Genomic DNA, 18,573 nt, shown 5'->3' on the forward strand with positions numbered 1-18,573 from the left:
AAAATAGGGAGGGAGAGAAAGATGGGGCAGAGGGAGATATAATTGAATGGAAGAGACAACACATACACACACAGTATAACAAATACCTGTGTGTTCATGCACAAATATTCATGTACATATACATGCCTACATACATGTACACAATGAGGCTGTCTTGATAACAGGGAAAGCAGGCTTGCAGACTCCCAGGCCTCAATTCTTTATACCCCCCCCAGCCCAGAAAAGGTAGGTACAAAATGGGGAAGAGAAGGAGAGACCTGAGCAAGCTGCTCATTTTCTTTCTCCATCCCCCTCCCCCATCCATGGGAGAGGAACACAAGGCAGAAGAGGAACAATTGAGGTAAGGGGGAGTGCTGAGTTCCAAAAATTAGACTCTTCTTAGGACTTAAGCTGTCGCCCTTTCTCCTTAGGGCTAATCTCCCCACCTCTCAACCCTCATCGACTTCCCTCTGAACTCCCCCAACAAGTGTCTCTCTCTCCCAACCTCAAATACCTGCATGTTGCTGCTTCTTTCTGCCCACAGCGGCCCCAATGATGCTCAACAGCTCCTCTTCAGAGGCCCCAGCCCGTAGGTGATCCCGTAGAGACACTTCTGAATTTCCAAAGAGGCAAACCTGCCCAATTTCACAACAGAGAATTGATGGCACTCCCCCTCATTCCTGGGTTTTGGTCCCTGGATGGGGACCAGATATCTTCCTCCCTCCTTATGCCCACCAATCTTGGAACAAAAGTAAATGAATTAAAGCTATATCAGGAAAAGATGAAGTAAGACATAAAGATGCAGCCTGGTACAATAGAAAAATCACTATTTCTGAAGTCAAATGACCTGTGTTCAAATCAGAGGCAATTAGGTGATCCAAGGAGATAAGAACTTGGAGACTTGGAGAAAGGAACCACTAGATTCAGATCCTGCCCCAGACATATATTTGATGTAAGACTCAAATGGCATATGCAAAACACTTTGCAGGGGCAGCTAGGTGGTGCAGTGGATAAAGCACTGGCCCTGGATTCAGGAGGATTTGAGTTCAAATCCAGCCTCAGACATTTAACACTTCTGGGCAAGTCACTTAACTCTCATTGCCTCACAAAAACAAAACAAAATACTTTGCAGATCTCAAAAACTCTATAGAAATGTGTGTTCAGTCGTTTTTCACTTATGTCTGACTCTTTGTGATGCCACTTGGGGTTTTCTTGGCAAAGATACTGGAGTAGCTGGACATTTTCTTCTCCAGCTCATTTTACAGATAAGGAAACTGAGGCAAACAGGGTGAAGTGACTTGTTCATCCTTTACCTAAAGCAAACTTCTCTTCCAAGTATCCATATTTCTGGCAGAGGTGCAATTAGTAAAAAAAAAAAATTATTCATTCATTCATTTATTTGTTTGTTTGCTTATTACTGAGATCTGGGAAAGAACATAGCTTAAAAAGGTCAAGGTCTCCCACTACATCCGCAGCCATTTCCTATTATCCTGATGTATATCTTGCTACTGGACCCAGATGGCTCAGGAAGAGAGAGTGAAGTTGGTGACCTTGCACAACCCTCCCTCACTTCAACCCAATTCACTGTGAGTCATGACATCACCCCAATGTCATGGACCTCTTTAAGAACAAAGGACAAAGGGCGGCTAGGTGGCGCAGTGGATAAAGCACCGGCCCTGGATTCAGGAGTACCTGAGTTCAAATCCGGCCTCAGACACTTGACATTTACTATCTGTGTGACCCTGGGCAAGTCACTTAACCCCCATTGCCCCACCAAAAAAAAAAAAGGACAAAGGACAAACAACAGCCAGTGGTACAATCACTCTTTGTCATTCTCCCCCATGACCACAACCTTAAAATCAGCTCTATCAGGAAGAAGTCAGTCATAAAATTGTTTTTTTCTCTTCTTTCAAAATATTTCTCAAATCTGAAATTACAATGGTCTCCTCATTGGTCTCCCTGCCTCTAGTTAGTTCCCCTCTAATCCTTCCTGCACTGAGGACTCTTCCTAATGAATGTATCCTTTTCATCATGCCACCTACCAGTCATCACCACACCACCATGCCACCAGGCAATCCCAGCTCAAAAATCATCAGTGGAGGGGCAGCTAGGTGGCACAGTAGATAGAGCACCAGCCCTGGATTCAAGAAGACCTGAGTTCAAATCTGGCCTCAGACACTTAACACTTACTATCTGTGTGACCCTGGGCAAGTCACTTAACCCCAAAAGCCTCAAAAAAAATTATCAGTGGCTTCCCATTACCTACAAGATAAAGTCCATATTCCTCACCCTGTTATTTAAGGTCCTCCAGTCTGTTCCCAACTCTCTTTTACTGGGCTTATTTCCTCTTACTTTCCCTTTCATTTTTTTCTCTAATATAATCAAACTGGTCTATTCACCATCTGCCAATATTTTGCTCCTTCCTACCTTTGTTCACAACATTTCCTGTTCTTGGAATGCCCTTCCCTGATCTTCTCCATCTATCAAATTCCTATTTGGCTTGCCTCAAATACTCCCTCCTCTAGGAAGCTTTCCTGGGCCACCCCAACAAACAGTGAAAGCACCTTTCTCTGACCCCACTAGCATTCACTAGGAACGTTGCCTTGTGGCAAAGTTGCTTTCTTTAAAAATGTGTACTTATGCATTCTGTTCTCTGAGACTATAAACTCTGGGGTTTTTTTTGTTTGTTTGTTTGGTTGGTTGTTTTTTTTTTTTTTTTTGGTGAGGCAATGGAGGTTAAGTGACTTGCCCAGGGTCACATAGCTAGTAAGTGTTAAGTGTCTGAGGTTGGATTTGAACTCAGGTCCTCCTGACTCCTGGGCCGGTGCTCTATCCACTGTGCCACCTAGCTGCCCCCGAGACTATAAACTCTTAAAGGAGAGATCCTGTGCTTCTCTGTATGTATTCCCCATTGTATCTAGAATTCTGGGCACCATGAATGTAATTATTAAACACTTATTGAATAATAGGCGGGATCAAGTTATGGTGGTCCAAATCAGCAGTTATGACACAAAGTTCATATTGACCTTCTGGACTTTGGTGAGCCCTAACTTCTTTGACTGAATAAGGGTCATATAAATGGGATGTGGGTTGGGCAACAGGAGAGGGAGGAAGCTTCTAAGCAATCATAATCTACGTTAGAGTCAACCTCTATCCTGGAGTTCAGGGTGTCACAGAAGGCTCAAGCAGGAAGCTCACCCACAAGCCTGTCCCAGGGTTCCCATCATCCCCCATGTAATGACATATAACATATCTCAAGCTTGGCCTGTCTCACTATTGACCATCTCTGTGTCCTGTTTTCTGAAGAAGTCTCTAAATCAGGGGGTTTTAACCTCTTGTTTCATGGACTCTCTTCACAGTTTAGTGAAGTCTATGAATCCCTTCTCAGAAAAATGTTTTTAAATGAATAAAATAAAGCATATGGGATTACAAAGGAAACCAATTATCCTGAAACTCCCTTATCAAAATATTCCAAAAAATCAAGTTCATGGACCACAGCTTAAGAACCCCTCATCTAAAGAATCAACCCCTGTACCTCCCCTCTTCAAATAATCAGTCTCTCAGGAGGAAGAAAGGAGAGATTTTAGGATGGCTTTGACACTCTGGTGGGGTGGTTAGGGGAATGGAACAACACCGGAGAGACAAAGGAGGTAAATGACACACATTTGGTGATTTGGCATTATGGGGAAGGGGTGACCCACCTTGAGGTTTCCATCAGCTGTGATGCGAAGGCGGTTGCAGGTTCCACAGAAATGCTCAGACATGGATGTGATGAAGCTGATCTGGCCTCGGAAACCAGGGACCCTGAAGGCCTGTAAGAGAAGGAGAAACTTGAAGCTGTGGGCATTGTGCTAGGGAGATGAAGTGTCCACTAATATCTTAGCAGGAGGTCCTACCCAACCCTAACTCCAGTCCACCCAATTCCCAACCTCCTAAGAGCTGTTTCATCCATATCTTGACCTTCATGCCAGAAGATCCCCTACACAGATGACTGCGGAAGCCATGCCATCCCTGGTGTGCTGCCCTCCAACCTACCCCACTGCTCCCATTCTCCCAGTTGAAACATCTCAAGGTCTTCCAACAAAGGCACAAGGGAAGTTTGTTTTCTTTTGCTTTCTATTATCTTACCTTACTCCTCCCCCTCCTATAACATCAACCCCAGATATCTTACTCCCTGCCAAACCACTCACTTTCTCTGGGAAGAAGATACAGGCTAACCTATTCTCAGGACCCAGTTCTATTTCCCCTCCAACCTTAGCTGTGCTAGAGGCTTCCTCTGGTAGCTTCTGCAGCTCTGGCCAGTGCTGTTGGATCCTGTCTAGCATTTCCTTATAACTGACCATCTTCTTAAAGTTCCATTTGTTACCTGTGGGAGTCAGCACACAGAAGCCTTGGTCACTTTCCAGAAGATCACAGAATCTCCATAATCTTGGACAAGTCACTTTCCATATTGGTAAGATGGGTCATGATAATACTTGAATTCCCTCCCTCACAGGATTGTTCAGAGGAAAGATCTTTGTACATCCCAGAGTGCGATGAAAACAGTAGCTATTATTAACATTATAATTATCGCAAATTTAGAGAATCATCGAATCTTCATGTTGGATGGGACCCTTGGAATTCACCCCATTCAATGTCCCTTCCAGTATGAGGCTCTTACTAGCAAAGTAGTGATGGGCAAAGCATTTGACCTCTCAAAGTCTTGGTTTCTTCAACTGTCAAATGGGAATGATGATGCTTCCACTATCTACCTCATAGGAATTTTTTGTGAGAAAAAAAAAGCTTTGTAAACCACAGAGTGCTACAGAAATGTGAATTATTAATAGTAATTAGGCAGCCGGGTGGTGCAATAGATGGAGTGATGAAACAGATAGAGTGCTGAAACTAGAGTCAGAAAGACCTGAGTTAAAATCCAGTCTCAGGGGACAGCTAGGTGGTGCAGTAGATAAAGCACCAACCCTGGATTCAGGAAGACCTGAGTTCAAATTTGGCCTCAGACACTTACACTTACTAGCTGTATGACCTTGGGAAAGTCACTTAACCCCTGTTGCCCTACAAAAAAAAATAAAAAGATCCAGCCTCAGATGGTTAGCAGCTGTGTGACCCTGAGAAAATCAGGATGTGTTTGTCTCAGTTTCCTCATCTATAAAATGGGGAGAATAATAGCTATTGTGAGAAAAAAAAATAAATGAATAATTGTAAAGCATTTTGCAAAAACTGAAGCTCTCTATAAATACCAGATTATTATTATTGTTGTTGTTGTTATTATTATTATTTGTAGTCACACAGTCAGGGTTCAAATCTCCATCTCTTCAACTTTGGGCAAACCACTTTAATTCTCTGAAGCTCAGTTTAATTGTCTATAAAAATAAAGGAGTTAGACCAGATGATCCCCAAGATTTCTTCTGGCTCTAACATGATTTTCCAACCCTAACCCCTACTCCCAACCCCACTCCAATACCTGCCATTCATGGCTTCTCTTCTAGAACTTAGAAATGGATAAGTAGTGAAGCCACTAAGGGATCACCAAGAAATTCTGATATGATATCAGAGCTCCCAATCAAAGAGACCCATTGTTGGGGGCAACTAGACCCCCTCAACATTTCAGGCCATGATGATACCAGCCACTCCTGCAACATGGCCCTGGCAAAGGTCAGTCTCTTAGGCCATAGGACCCTTCCCATAGCCCAGTCACTAACCATCAAAGGGCATGTACTCTATGAAGCGCACGTCCAGTGGGAGCCCCTCACTGAGGGCCACAAAATCCAGGAGCTCATCTTCATTCAGGCCACGCATCACCACACAGTTCACCTGGTCAGGGAGGGGCAGCATGCTGACACTCAACATTATCCAGGCCATCCCCCATCCCAAGCAACCCCAAACACAGTCCTTTGGGGACCCTGATAGCTCCAAGCACTTTCCATTGTCTTCCTCCCTCTTCATCACTTCCTTTTATGTCTCCCTCCCCCTTTTCTTGCCTCCTTCTAGGGTCAGGTAACATCAGATCAATGGGACTAGAAGAGATGAAGGGCAGGGCAGGCATACCTGGGGTAGCAGCTAAGAGGGAAAAAGAATATACATCTGGAAGGTCATCTAGGGCCCATGATACTGATGTGAAAAGGAGGAGTTGGTGGGGAAGGGGAGCAAATGGGATAAGGAATTAACAGCAAACAAATACTTTCTCACCTTGACAGGGTCAAAGCCCAACTCAATGGCCTTATGGATGCCTTCCATAACTTTGTGGAAGCCTATATGATACAGAAGGGGGACAAGATAGGTGATTGAATCTTTTCTATCCCCATACAGCCCTGGGCAGTTGTCATTGTGGTCATTATTGTTTCATTCTACACTCAATTGTCTATTGGGTGTTTCTCTCCAATCTCCAAATTCACTCCCACTTCCTTCTCCTCCAACATCCCCTGCCTATGCTATTCAGCAGAATCATTAACACAAATGCGATGGAGAAGCCCAATCCACTACACAGATTTCCCCTACAGGGAATAATACCAAAGCCTTTGGTTATCGAAGTGTTGTGGATTACCCCTGCCATGGACTGCCACTCCAATTTATTAGCAGGTAATGTAAAATCTTAGAAAGCTCTGGGAGCTCCAAGAGATTAAGTGACTTATCCCGAGTCATACAGCCAGTATTTGTCAGAAGCAGGACTGAAACTCAGGTATTCCTAACTCCAAACCCCACTTTCTATCCACTACATCAGAGGGCTTAAACTCACTATGCAAAACTTCCCCAGTACAGCCTGAACCAGATTGAAATATGATTGAGAAATGTTTAACGAAATAAAAATACAATACAACATAGATAATGTTAATTTGTAGTTTCCTAAGTCAATACAGCAGATACCAGTGTGTTACATGCACCAAATTGCTTCTCTTAATTTTCTTAGAAAAGAAATTCAGCAAAATTATATGTTGCAAAGCAGGTACCTATTTGCATTGGGGGAGGGAGTTTCCTCATTAGCAGTTCCTTAATTTAAATCATTTGGAGCTCCTTATACTATTGAAATCACAATCTGCTTTTAAAAACAAACAAACAACTAAACAAGTAAGATTATTGGCCAACTTACCATTTGGTCCCCTTGATCACTTACTTCCTAACTCTGGAATCTCTCTCAAAACTGTCCTTCTCACTCCAGTACAAAATCTCCACTCATACAACCACTGCCACCCTAATTCAGAGCATGATGCTTGGATAATGTTTCTAATGCACAGCTCTGGTCCCCATCACTCTTGTGGTAAAAAAAAACTTTCAATGGCTCCCATTGCCTGAACCACAGACACAGACACACAGACACACACACACACACACACACACACACAGCGACACTCTTCCCAAGGCAGTTAAGAACCTCCACACTCTAGACTCAACCAACCTTCTCAACTTTATGCCAAACTTCCTCTTCTTTGTATACTCCATGTACCAGACTAACCCAAATCATTTCCCAACCTCCTACTGACCCATCCTTCCTCTTTGCATGAGCACACTATGTTCTTTTTATGTAGAATATCCTCCCTCTTCAATGACATCCTTTCTTTTTAGGAACTCCTCAGTGATTTTTTTTTCCTTTCCTTTGAGTGAGAAGCAGACTGGTGTATAGTGGATAAAGAACTGGCCCTGGAGCCAAAAGGACCTCAGTTCAAGTACCACCCTCTGACACATACTGGATGTATGCTCTACTCAGAGTCTATTTTGAAGAGAAGGTATCTATCTGCACTAGGAGAGGGTATATTCCCTGTACCACTGAAATCACGGGAGCATCCCTATGCCTGAGTTCCTTTAGTACTTATTATCTCCTAACTCTATTAAGATACTTACAAATAACAACAGTACAACACAAAAAGTAAGGGAGAGGGAGCACAGTGAAAGAATGCCAGACTAGAATGCGAGACCCCCAAGTTGTGTGACCCTGGGCAAGTCACTTCTCCTTTTAGTTTCTTCAAGTATAAGGTGAAGGTTTGCCACTAAAGTTCTTTCATGCTCTGAAATTCTGTGACTGTGACTCTATCTCCTCTACTGGACCATAAGCTCTTTGAGGGCAGGGGCAAGGAAGGTCTCGTTCATCTTTGTGCATGACAAAAAATATATAATAAGCAATCAAATAATATTTAAGTGAATTTATATGAATTTTTAGAAGCATTCAGCAAGGTTTGAGTTGACTCTGGCTTGTGAAATCTCAGAGCAGTTTCCTTTTACCCTTCCATCTTTAGTATTTCAACACATCTTTAGGTGATTACAGCAAGAGAGGGCTGACAGGGATAATGGAAGACAGCCAATTTAACCTCACCATCAACCACTGGCTAAGAAACCAATATGGATTAATTCCATATTACCTCTACTTGAACTCATCCATTTCCTAGAAGTAGTGACACCCTCCCATATTTCTTCTCTGCTCACCTTTTCTACGAGCAATGAACTCAAACTTTGCTGGCACCAGCGTGTCTAGGCTGATATTGATTGCACTGAGCCCAGCTGCCTGGAGCCTTGGTAGCAGTCGGGCGAGGTTGATCCCATTGGTAGTGATGGCAATAGTCTTCAGGCCATCCAGCTGTTGAAGTTGAGCTGGGGGATGAAGGAATCAAATTCAGACTAGTTTGTGTTCCCCAGTAAGGTAAGGGAAAGGTAGGTGAAGCTTTTGGTCAAAAGAAGACTTTTCAACCCTCTTTGGATCTTTATTATCCAAGCTGTCCCTGGAGACCTTAGATAACAGGGATGAAACTGTTCATTACGGTCAAGGTCCAATGCCACAAAACTCTTCATACCCAATAACTAGATTTTTTTAATCCAATGTGGTGTGGGAACATTCCCATTTCAACATGGACTCCTTGTGCCTGGCTCCCCACTCCCATCCTCTACTCCACTCATTTGCTCATGAGCATTTTTAAACAGCCTCATGATAATTCAGTTTGCCTCTGCAATGGAACATGAGCCCCAAACCAATGAAGAAATCAGGCAAGTGAGACCACAAAACCAGGCAGTGATCAGACAGTGAGATGTGGAATTAGTTCAGTCTCTTTATGTGGTTGCCCCTTGCCAGAAATAGGGAAAGATTCTGAGTATTTCCTGGAGGAGACACTAGTTGGTTGGTTGGATGGTTGGATGGGTGGGGCAATGGGGAGGTAGTGGAGGTAGCAACAGTGGCACCTTTCACAGCATCATGAGATTCAAAGCTAAAAGGGACCACAGCAGGCATTTAGACCAGAGGTGTTAAATAGGCAGCACAATCCATAAGAGGCTGAACCAGATTAAAATGTAATTAGGAGGGGCAGCTAGGTGGTGCAGTGGATAGAGCACCGGCCCTGGAGCCAGGAGTACCTGAGTTCAAATCCGGCCTCAGACACTTAACACTTACTAGCTGTGTGACCCTGGGCAAGTCACTTAACCCCAGTTGCCTTACTAAAAAAAAAAATGTAATTAGGAAAAATTTAACAAAATAAATGAAAATACGATAGACTATAGATACCATTCATATGTGGTTTTCTATGTCAATATGTGGCCCACAGAGAATGTGGTGACCAGTTTAGTAGCCACATTTCCATTTAAGTTTGACACCATTGATCCAGACCAACCTCTCCAATTTACAGAGGTCCAGGAATGGCAAGGGATTTAGCTAAATTACATAGCTAAAAATGCTACATAGCTTGGATTCAGATCCAGGGCACATCTGACTCCAAACAGTGATCTTTTCACAACAAGGTCTAGGCTGCTTCTCTAAGCACATCTCTGACCCTCAGGCTTGACCTGATATAGCTGTTTCCACTGAAGAAATTTTTATTAAGTAACAACATGAGTCAGAAGACCTCAGTTCAAACCTAGTCTCAGACACTTATTAGCTGTATGACCCTGAAAAGTCACTCAACCTTGTTTGCCTCCGTTTCCTCATCTATAAAGTGATCCTTAGACACTTACCAGTTGTGTCACCCTGTGCAAGTCACTGCTTGCCTCAGTTTCCTCATCTGTAAAAATGAGCCAGAAGAGGAAATGGCAAAACCACTTCAGTATCTTTGCCAAGAAAACCCCAAATGGGGTCACAAAGAGTCAGACATGACTGAAACAACTGAATAACAACAACAAAATAATACCAGGATAATATTACACCATAGAGGTGAAAGTGTGTATCAGTAAGTGTCAAAAAATGTGAGAGATCACAGTTGCAGTTTTTTAAAGCTCTCCTAGCCTGCCATTTTCCCAACCAGAGGCCTGGAGACTGGTACACCTAGCTGGCTTTCTGAGGCTGAACCACAATCAGGGCCCTGTCTACTGAGCCCATCACCCATCATATCTATAACCATCATATCTGAAAAGAGAGCTGTGGCATACTGGCAAGAGCCCTAGGTCTGAGAGAATCCTGGCTCCATTACTAACTTAACCCCTAGGCAAGTCCCTTCACCTCTCTGGGATTCTTCCTCAGTTAAATGAGGACAATGATAATTGTGCTCTCTACTTCACAGGGCTGGTATGAGGATTTGAAGAAACAATGGAGTGAAAGTTCTTTATCAACCATATCATGCCAGCTGTTATCTCTAGTACAGAGGCCACCCCCACTGTGTCTCCAGGAAGTTATGGTAGAGACTTGGCTGAGATGGGGTGAGGGACTCCGAGAGGAGGGAGATGGGGAGGAAGCTGGCAACAAGCAGAGTTAGCGGGGTTCAGGGTAATTCTGAGAATACAGCCTGAACCCCTAGCACCGAGGCAATACCTTAGGAGAGCTTAGCTCCCCAAGGGAGGCCATTTTCTCTGAATGAATGTTGCCAATATCCCCAAAACAGTCCTATGGTGGGAAGCGGGGAGGGATAACAATAGAGTAATCAGAGGATTTAGACCTGAAAGGCACCTTAAAGATCACCCAGGCCAACCCTCTTCTCTTATGGATGAGGAAATCAAGGCCGAGAAAAGGGAAATTACTTGTCCAAGGTCACAATAGGGTAAGAAGAAGAACTGAAAATCTAGCACTCTTGCCACTATACAATGAGTGATTGAAGGCAGGAAGGTAGTAGGACTGACATGCTATCAGGACTTGGTATTAAAAAGTGGGGCAAGGGGCAGCTAGGTGGCGCAGTGGATAGAGCACTGGCCCTGGAGTCAGGAGTACCTGAGTTCAAATCCGACCTCAGACACATAACACTTACTAGCTGTGTGACACTGGGCAAGTCACTTAACCCCAAATGCCTCACTTTAAAAAAAAAAAAAGTGGGGCAGATCCTGGGGTGGGGCACAGATGAAAGCCAGTTTGATGAGAGGGGGGAGGGGAAGGGGAGCAGTACTTTTGGGGGGGGAGGGCAGGGAGGGGGGAAAGGAGATGGAGGGGGCAGAAGCTTGGCTTTGGATACATGAGCAGAATTCAAGGCTAAAAAGCAGTCCTAACAGCACCAGGTGGCTCCTACAAATATCAGCTGTAGACATTAAGTCATGGGACAAACACATGGCCTGTTTTACAGACACCTCTGGAAAGTCAAGGGCCAGAACGTACTAGATTTAGCCCAGATACCTATGACATCCAAGTGGGTGCCTGTGTCTGTGGTGAGAAATAAGGGAAGGGGGTGGCAGGGACAGAGGGTGAAAGTTCTGCATTCAGCCAGGACTCACCCACGATGTCTAGCACGTCGGGTCGGATGAGAGGCTCCCCACCCGTGAGCCGGATCTTGTCCACCCCTTCCTTCACAAAGAGCCGGGAAAGGGTCAGGATCTCCCTTGTGGTCAACAGGTCAGCCTTGGGAGTCAGTGGGACCCCCTCCTCAGGCATACAGTACTGACCTGGGAAGGAGAGGCATAAGTGAGGAAAACAGTCAGCTCTGAGGGTCCCTCAAAGATCAGTTTTTCTGTTCCTCCAAGTCTTGTCCATAGTCACATCCTAACCCTAAACACAGCTACCATACTTTAATCCATAACTGACTCCAATGCCCAATCTAAATCTTAATCTTTTTTTATTCTGAATTTAAGAAATAAAACAAGTATTTCGATGACATAGTAGAATAGGAAAAAAAAGATTGCATATGAAACAGCTACAATGTATAAGTTGTTACGCCTTTTAAAGTTATTGTCTAACTTTATTTTTTTCCTTTTGTTTTCTTCTTACGCCCCCTCCCCCCATCCCTATAGATGGCTCCCATTAGACAACCTAAATATTTTTTTTCAGGGCAATGAGGGTTAAGTGACTTGTCCAAGGTCACACAGCTAGTAAGTGTCAAGTGTTTGAGGCCGGATTTGAACTCAGGTCCTTCTGAATCCAGGGCCAGTGCTTTATCCACTACACCACCTAGCTACCTCCCACAACCTAAATCTTTATCCTAAAAATCTAGTCCACTCCTTGGACTAGGCCTAACCCAATCCTAAATCTCATCCCTTATGTCACAATGCTGTTTACTCAAGTGGCTAAGTATGAAAGCTCTATGTCCATAGTGGACAGTCTCCTCTGAGTGATGGGGAGGCTTGCTAGATGAGGTGAGATCTAGGGAGTCATTTAATTAATGGGGCAGATGTTTGGTTGGCTGGGATGGGGGCAGCACAGAGCCAAAATTGTATCGGTGAGGGGGAGAAAAGGAGAATGTTAACTTACAGCGAAGGTTACATTTCTCAGTAAGGGAAATGCGCAGGTAGTTGTGTCTTCTGCCAAAGCTGTCGGTAAGGAAGGCAGAGAAGGGGGCAGCATGATCTCGGAGGAACTCCCTCCTTCTGGCTGGGGACAGCACCTGCAGAGATAAGTCAGTTGGTATTTATTATGCACACAGCATATGCCAAGTTCTGTGCTAAGTGTTGAGGAATACAAAGAAAGGTCAAGAAGGGTTAGGGTAAGGAAGAGAAAATCTCCTAGAATTGCTCCTGATCATCTTCTTGATTAATCAATCAGTAAGTGCATACTCAGCTCCAGACACTATGGTAAGTGCCTGGGGATACAAAGAAAGACAAAAACAATCCCTGCCCTCAAAGAGCTTATACTCTAATGATGTAGACAGCATGTACATAAATATGGACATGCCAAAACATAGAGTAAGTGGAAGGGCAGCCAGGGGGCGCCATAGTGCACAGAGGGCTGGGTCTAGAGTTGGTTCAAATCCAGTTTCCTGGTCAAGTCACTTGCCTGGTTTGCCTCAGTTTCCTCATCTGTTAAAAAAAAGAGCTGGAAAAGTTTTGCCAACACAACCCCAAATGGGGTCACGAAGAGTCAGACACGACTGAAAAAATTCAACAACCGAAAAGAAAATTGCCTTCCAAGCAATCTTAGAAAGGAACGCACTTCATTATCATGTACAGGTGGCTAAGTGCCACTCACTTGTCCAAGCACTCTTCCATTTATGGTCTCATGCTAACCTTGTAGAGTAAGGATAGGGTCAGGGATCATATTCCCTTTTTTACAGACTGGGAAACTGAAGCCCAGGGCTCACTCAGGTCACAAATTGAGTCACAGTTAACCTTTCCCCTCTCCATCCCACATTTTGCTGGTTCATAGATGTAGGCAGGTCAGCTTTTCAGAGTATAATAGAAAGATCATAAGATTTGGGGTCACAAGACATTGGGAACATGAGATAAAATGATCAGATATTTAAAGCCAGAAGGGAACTTGCAAACTAGATAATCTAAACCTTTCTTTTATAGATGAGGGCTAAGGAGGTTAGATACCTCACCCCAAGGTCATGTAGATAATAAAGACTTGAAATTAGCTCCTACAACTGCAAAGCTAATGCTCTTTCCACTGTGTGCTGTGTGACCACAGGCAACTTGCTTAACCTCTCTGGGACTCAGATTTCTCATCGGTTAAATGAGAATGCTAGTACTTATACATCGCCCTCATAAGATTACATGTTAGAAAAGTGTTTTAGAAGTTCCCAAACCTAAGGTGTTAGACTACATAATTACTAAAACAAACTATGAGGTTGTGATTTACTATTTTTACAATTAAATGAATCCCTGAAGAATCTATAATTTTATCAGTATAGAAAGTCCCAGTGTGGAAATTCTCTCCAGCAATGCAGATTGCAAGTAGACTATGTCTTATCCACTTATGCCCTAAATAGTTGCCTAAGACACTGAGAGTTCTGTAACTATTAATGGTAAAATCTGAACCCAAATCATAGGATCAGAGGTCTAAAGTGAACCTCAGAGGCCATGTAGTCTAACCCCAACATTTCAACAAATGAGAAAATGGAGTCCAGGGGTTGAAGCAATTTGCTCAAGATCACACACAGAGCTGAAAGTTCAGAGGTAGGATCTGAACCCAGGTCCTCTGCCTCCAGAACTAGTTCTCTTTTCATTGTATCCCTTCGCTTCCTCCCTTAGGATGTAAGCTCCAAGAGAGCAAGAGTGGTCCTCAACAACAACAGTCATTTCAGTTGTGCCTTACTCTTCATGAAACCCATTTGGGGTTTTCTTTGCAAAGATACTGGAGTGGTTTTCCATTTCCTTCTCCAGCTCATTTGACAGATGAAGAAACTGAGGCCAACAGGGTAAAGTGACTTGCTTAGGGTCACACAGCTAATAAGTATCTGAGGCCAGATTTCAACTCGGGTCTCCCTGACTCCAGCCCTGTCACTCTATCCACTGTACCACCTAGCTGCCCCTTATAGGTAGGGAGCATGCAGTGTTTAACAACTGGCTCTCTGAGAAAAAATGTAAGCACAACAACCTTGTAAGTTTAATCTAAATTATTAACATTTTCCCATTTACTTTCTTGAGCCTAGAACTATCAACAAAACAGTAACTCAAGGGGCAGCTAGGTGGTGCAGTGGATAAAGCACCAGCCCTGGATTCAGGAGGACCTGAGTTCAAATCCAGCCTCAGACATTTGAAAGTTACTAGCTGAGTGACCCTGGGCAAGTCACTTAACCCCAATTGCCCCACCAAAAAAACAAAAACAACAACAACAACAAAACACAGAAGAAAACAATAACTCAAGCCAAGCCCTGATTTGTAGGCTTTGCTGATTTCTAAGGTATAAATGCTCTCACTGAAAATTTAACAATCAGGCTACAGCACACCCCTAGTTACAGGGAAGGTGAATAAAGCCACAATGGAGTAGATTGGGATACCTTTTCCAGGAATAGTGGTGGTATTGATTTGATCCAGTACATCAATGCTTCTGATTCAGGTGGTGTTGAGAAGGTGGCAGGGGAGTAAAGTGAAGCATGATTAGAGAAGTCAGCCAGGTAGAGCTGGCCACACATGGGGCACTCATCAATTAGGACTTCAAAAACTTAAGTCCACCAGGGTATTGTGTCCAATCCCCATGGGAGGATAGCTGGTAAGGAGATGGTTGAAGAGTAAAGTAGGGACTCTTGGATGCCAGGATTAGGCATTTGTACTTTATCCAATAGGCTGGTTCATTGTTTGGGTTTTGATGGAGCCTAAATAGCAATTGGAGTGTAAATAGCAATTGTTTCTGTTCTGGCCAGAAACCCTGAGGGTCTTCCCCTCTCAGACTGATTTGTTTTATGAAGGCAAAGGAGGCCATCTTTTGCCTCAATTCTTTCAGCACCTTTAACTACTGAATGGGTGTTGCCTCAGAAAGACTGAAATCTGAGAAAGACCTTGAAAAGGCCAAAGTCTCCCACTACATCCCCAGTCATCCTGACCTATGTCTTGCCACTGGAACTCAGACAACCCTGGAAGAGAGAGTGAGGCTGAAGACTTTGCACAGCCCTGCCTCACTTAAATTCAATTCACTTGCAAATCGACATTACTCTGCTGATGTCCTTAGACAAACAAAGACAAGAGGGAAGGTGCTTATTTTTAGAGTAAAGAAGTCATGTAATACTTGTAATTCCCTACCTCAGTGTGTCTGTGAAGTGTATATAAGAGACAATGGGTACAAAAGCCCTCTGTAGTTGCAAATTACAGGGCAGCTAAGTGGCACAGTAGATAACTGTGGTTCAAATTTGGATTCAGATATTTACCAGCTGCATGACCCTAGGCAAGTCACCTAACCCTGTTTGAGCTAGAGAAAGAAATAGCAAACCACTCCAGTATCTTTGCCAAGAAAACTTCAAATGGGGTCAGGAAGAGTCATACACAAGTTGTAAACATTAGTACTTTAAGCATAGGGTGATTTCTTAATGCAGATAACAACTCCTCTAGAACATGGTAAATAATTTTGGTGAATTACTATGTCCTCCTGTTATTATAATAACTGTAACAATATTAGGATAATAATGAAGAACAGTGCGTTATTTTGGAAAGCGAGATGGACTTTGAGTTAGGAAGGAGAGAACAGTGACCATGGAATGGAATTTTGTTGACTGGCCAACAACCCCTGCCTATAACTTTCCAAACCAAAATCCCCCTTCCTAGCTACCACTCTCCTGGAGGTGTTGTATCTTCCTGCCAGAATTTAAGTTCTTTAAGTGTAGGGACTGGATTGCTTTTCTCTCTGTATCCCCAGTGCTTAGCAATTGTAAGCATCAACAAGTAATTTTTTTCTATTCATTCATTCATTCACAATCTGACACTAGTCTCTTCTAACACAACTGAGCTTACTATACTCCACATTCTAGCCAAATTGAACTGCTCTTCATTTTCCATTCTCATCCTGCCATTATGTCTTGACTCTCATTCTGCCATGCTTGGAATGGATTCCTTGTTGTTTCCATCCATTTAAATCTCTCCCTTTAAGGGCCAACTCAGATGCCACTTCTTCTGGGAAACCTTCCAATTCCACCCTCACCCCTCGTTAAGAACAATCTCTTTTTCCTCAAATTCCTCATAGCACTTTTTCCTGGACCTCGCCTTTGAATTTCTCTTTCTTTCTCCCTTACATTATAGTTAGCTGTGTCTAGTTTTTCTCATTAGAAGCCAATAATCATAACCTTGAAAACAGTCTGTGAATTCATAACCTAGGTCTCCTCATACCTTTTGACCCAATGGTCTCACTACTTGTAATATATGTACCCCAAAGAGGTCATTAACAGGAAAACAAGGATTAATCTTTAAAAAAATATATTACTAGCAGTACCATTTGTAAGAGCAATACACACACACACACACACACACACACACACACACACACACACAAAGAAGCTAGGTGTCCACTAACAGAGATTGGTTGAAAAAATTCTTATGTAAATATAATGGAATATTGTTGGTGTTGTTCAGTCATGTCAACTCTTCTTGACCCTGTTTGGTATTTTCTTGGCAAAGATATTAAAACGGTTTGCCATTTCCTTCCCCAGCCCATTTTACAGATGAAGTAACCAAGACAAACAGAGGGAAGTGACTTGCCCAGGATCACATAGCTCTTAAGTATCTGAAGCCATATTTGAACTTGGGAAGATAAATCATTCTGACTCCAGGCCCAGCACTTTATCCAGTGCACCATAATGCTGCCTGATGGAAATTTACTATACTACAAAAGACAAGGGCAACAAGATGTAGTGTATAAAGAGCTGGCCTCATTGGCTTCAAATCCTGCTTCTGACACATTCTGGCTGTGAGATGAATCTTCCTGACTGCAGGCCACTGAGCCATCTAGTTGCCCAAGTTCCCAGTGTGGGGAGAGAAAAAATTCCCTCTATCAGTGGAGATCAATGAACTAGTCTGTAATTTATCACTGTCTGTACCCTTTCAGAGATAAATTGTAGAATAGTTGGCCAAGTAGTGGATAGGGTGCCTGGCCGGGAGTCTGGAAGACATCTTCCTCAGTTCAAATCTGGCTTAAGCTACTTACTAGCTATGTGACCTAGGGAAAAACCCTATTTGTCTCAGTTTCCTCATATGTAAAAATGAGCTGGAGGAGGAAATGGCAAACTACTCAAGTATTTTTGACAAGAAAACCCCAAACGGGGTCACAAAGAGTCAGACATGATTGAAATGATTGAACAACAACACTGGGAAGTAAGTAGATCAATAAATTCACATGTCCACTAAAATCTTTTCAAGAACTAATTAGTATGGGGGCAGCTAGGTGGTACAGTGGATAAAGCACCAGTCCTGGATTCAGGAGGACCTGAGTTCAAATCCAGCCTCAGACACCTAACACTTATTAGCTGTTTGACCCTGGGCAAGTCACTTAACCCCGATCACCTTGCCAAAAAAAAAAAAAAGAAGAAGAACTAATTAGTATGAAGAACATAAAGAAATATAGCAAAACTCATGATTCCAAGCAGAGAAAGTGGGGCCAAAAGAACAAAACATGTGAAGGCAACTATGATCATGCAAAGTTAACAATACTAGCAACAAAATTCATGTTATATAACCAGATGCAGTTGAACAGGATCAAGATCAAGGATCAAGGTCAGTTTGGCACTTCTGTTTAAAGTCAATATACCCATCTTTCAGACTGGGTTAACAATTAATAAATAAGTTACAGATCTACATGAAACTATTTGCAATCCCTTGTTTTTGCTTGATTTCACTTGGCGTGCTCATTTTTCTTATGTTCTTGGTCATCTACTATCTATGGTTATAAATTTTATTTTGACTCACATTCATGTTTCTTTTTTAAAAGAATGCAGTGACAAAAGTCACTAAATTCTGCATAGCTTTTGACTAAGGATACCACTACTTGGACCATATCCCCAGAGATCAAAGAGAGAAGAAAAGGAGCTAAATGGACAAAAATATTTAAGATGGCTCTTTGTTGTCCCAAAGAAC

General features: G+C 43.0%; 1 protein-coding gene across 5 annotated transcripts in view; it reads right to left on the reverse strand.

The window, feature by feature from the left end:
• MOCS1 (molybdenum cofactor synthesis 1) overlaps window positions 1–18,573 on the reverse strand; it is a 63,249-nt gene that overhangs the window by 29,631 nt on the left and 15,045 nt on the right. For 4 of the 5 annotated variants that reach the window (XM_044003739.1, XM_044003736.1, XM_044003738.1 and 1 more), the window contains exons 2-9: window positions 12,551–12,683; window positions 11,581–11,748; window positions 8,392–8,556; window positions 6,166–6,227; window positions 5,679–5,790; window positions 4,233–4,345; window positions 3,681–3,791; window positions 494–614 (exon numbers count right to left, since the gene is read on the reverse strand). In XM_044003739.1, coding sequence (XP_043859674.1) covers window positions 494–614; window positions 3,681–3,791; window positions 4,233–4,345; window positions 5,679–5,790; window positions 6,166–6,227; window positions 8,392–8,556; window positions 11,581–11,748; window positions 12,551–12,683 — 985 coding nt within the window. The remainder of the gene's footprint in view (window positions 1–493; window positions 615–3,680; window positions 3,792–4,232; window positions 4,346–5,678; window positions 5,791–6,165; window positions 6,228–8,391; window positions 8,557–11,580; window positions 11,749–12,550; window positions 12,684–18,573) is intronic. The other variant, XM_044003737.1, reaches the window with a different exon arrangement.

The sequence above is a fragment of the Dromiciops gliroides genome, chromosome 4 (assembly GCF_019393635.1).
Source record: "Dromiciops gliroides isolate mDroGli1 chromosome 4, mDroGli1.pri, whole genome shotgun sequence".
In the NCBI taxonomy this organism is placed as follows: domain Eukaryota; kingdom Metazoa; phylum Chordata; class Mammalia; order Microbiotheria; family Microbiotheriidae; genus Dromiciops; species Dromiciops gliroides.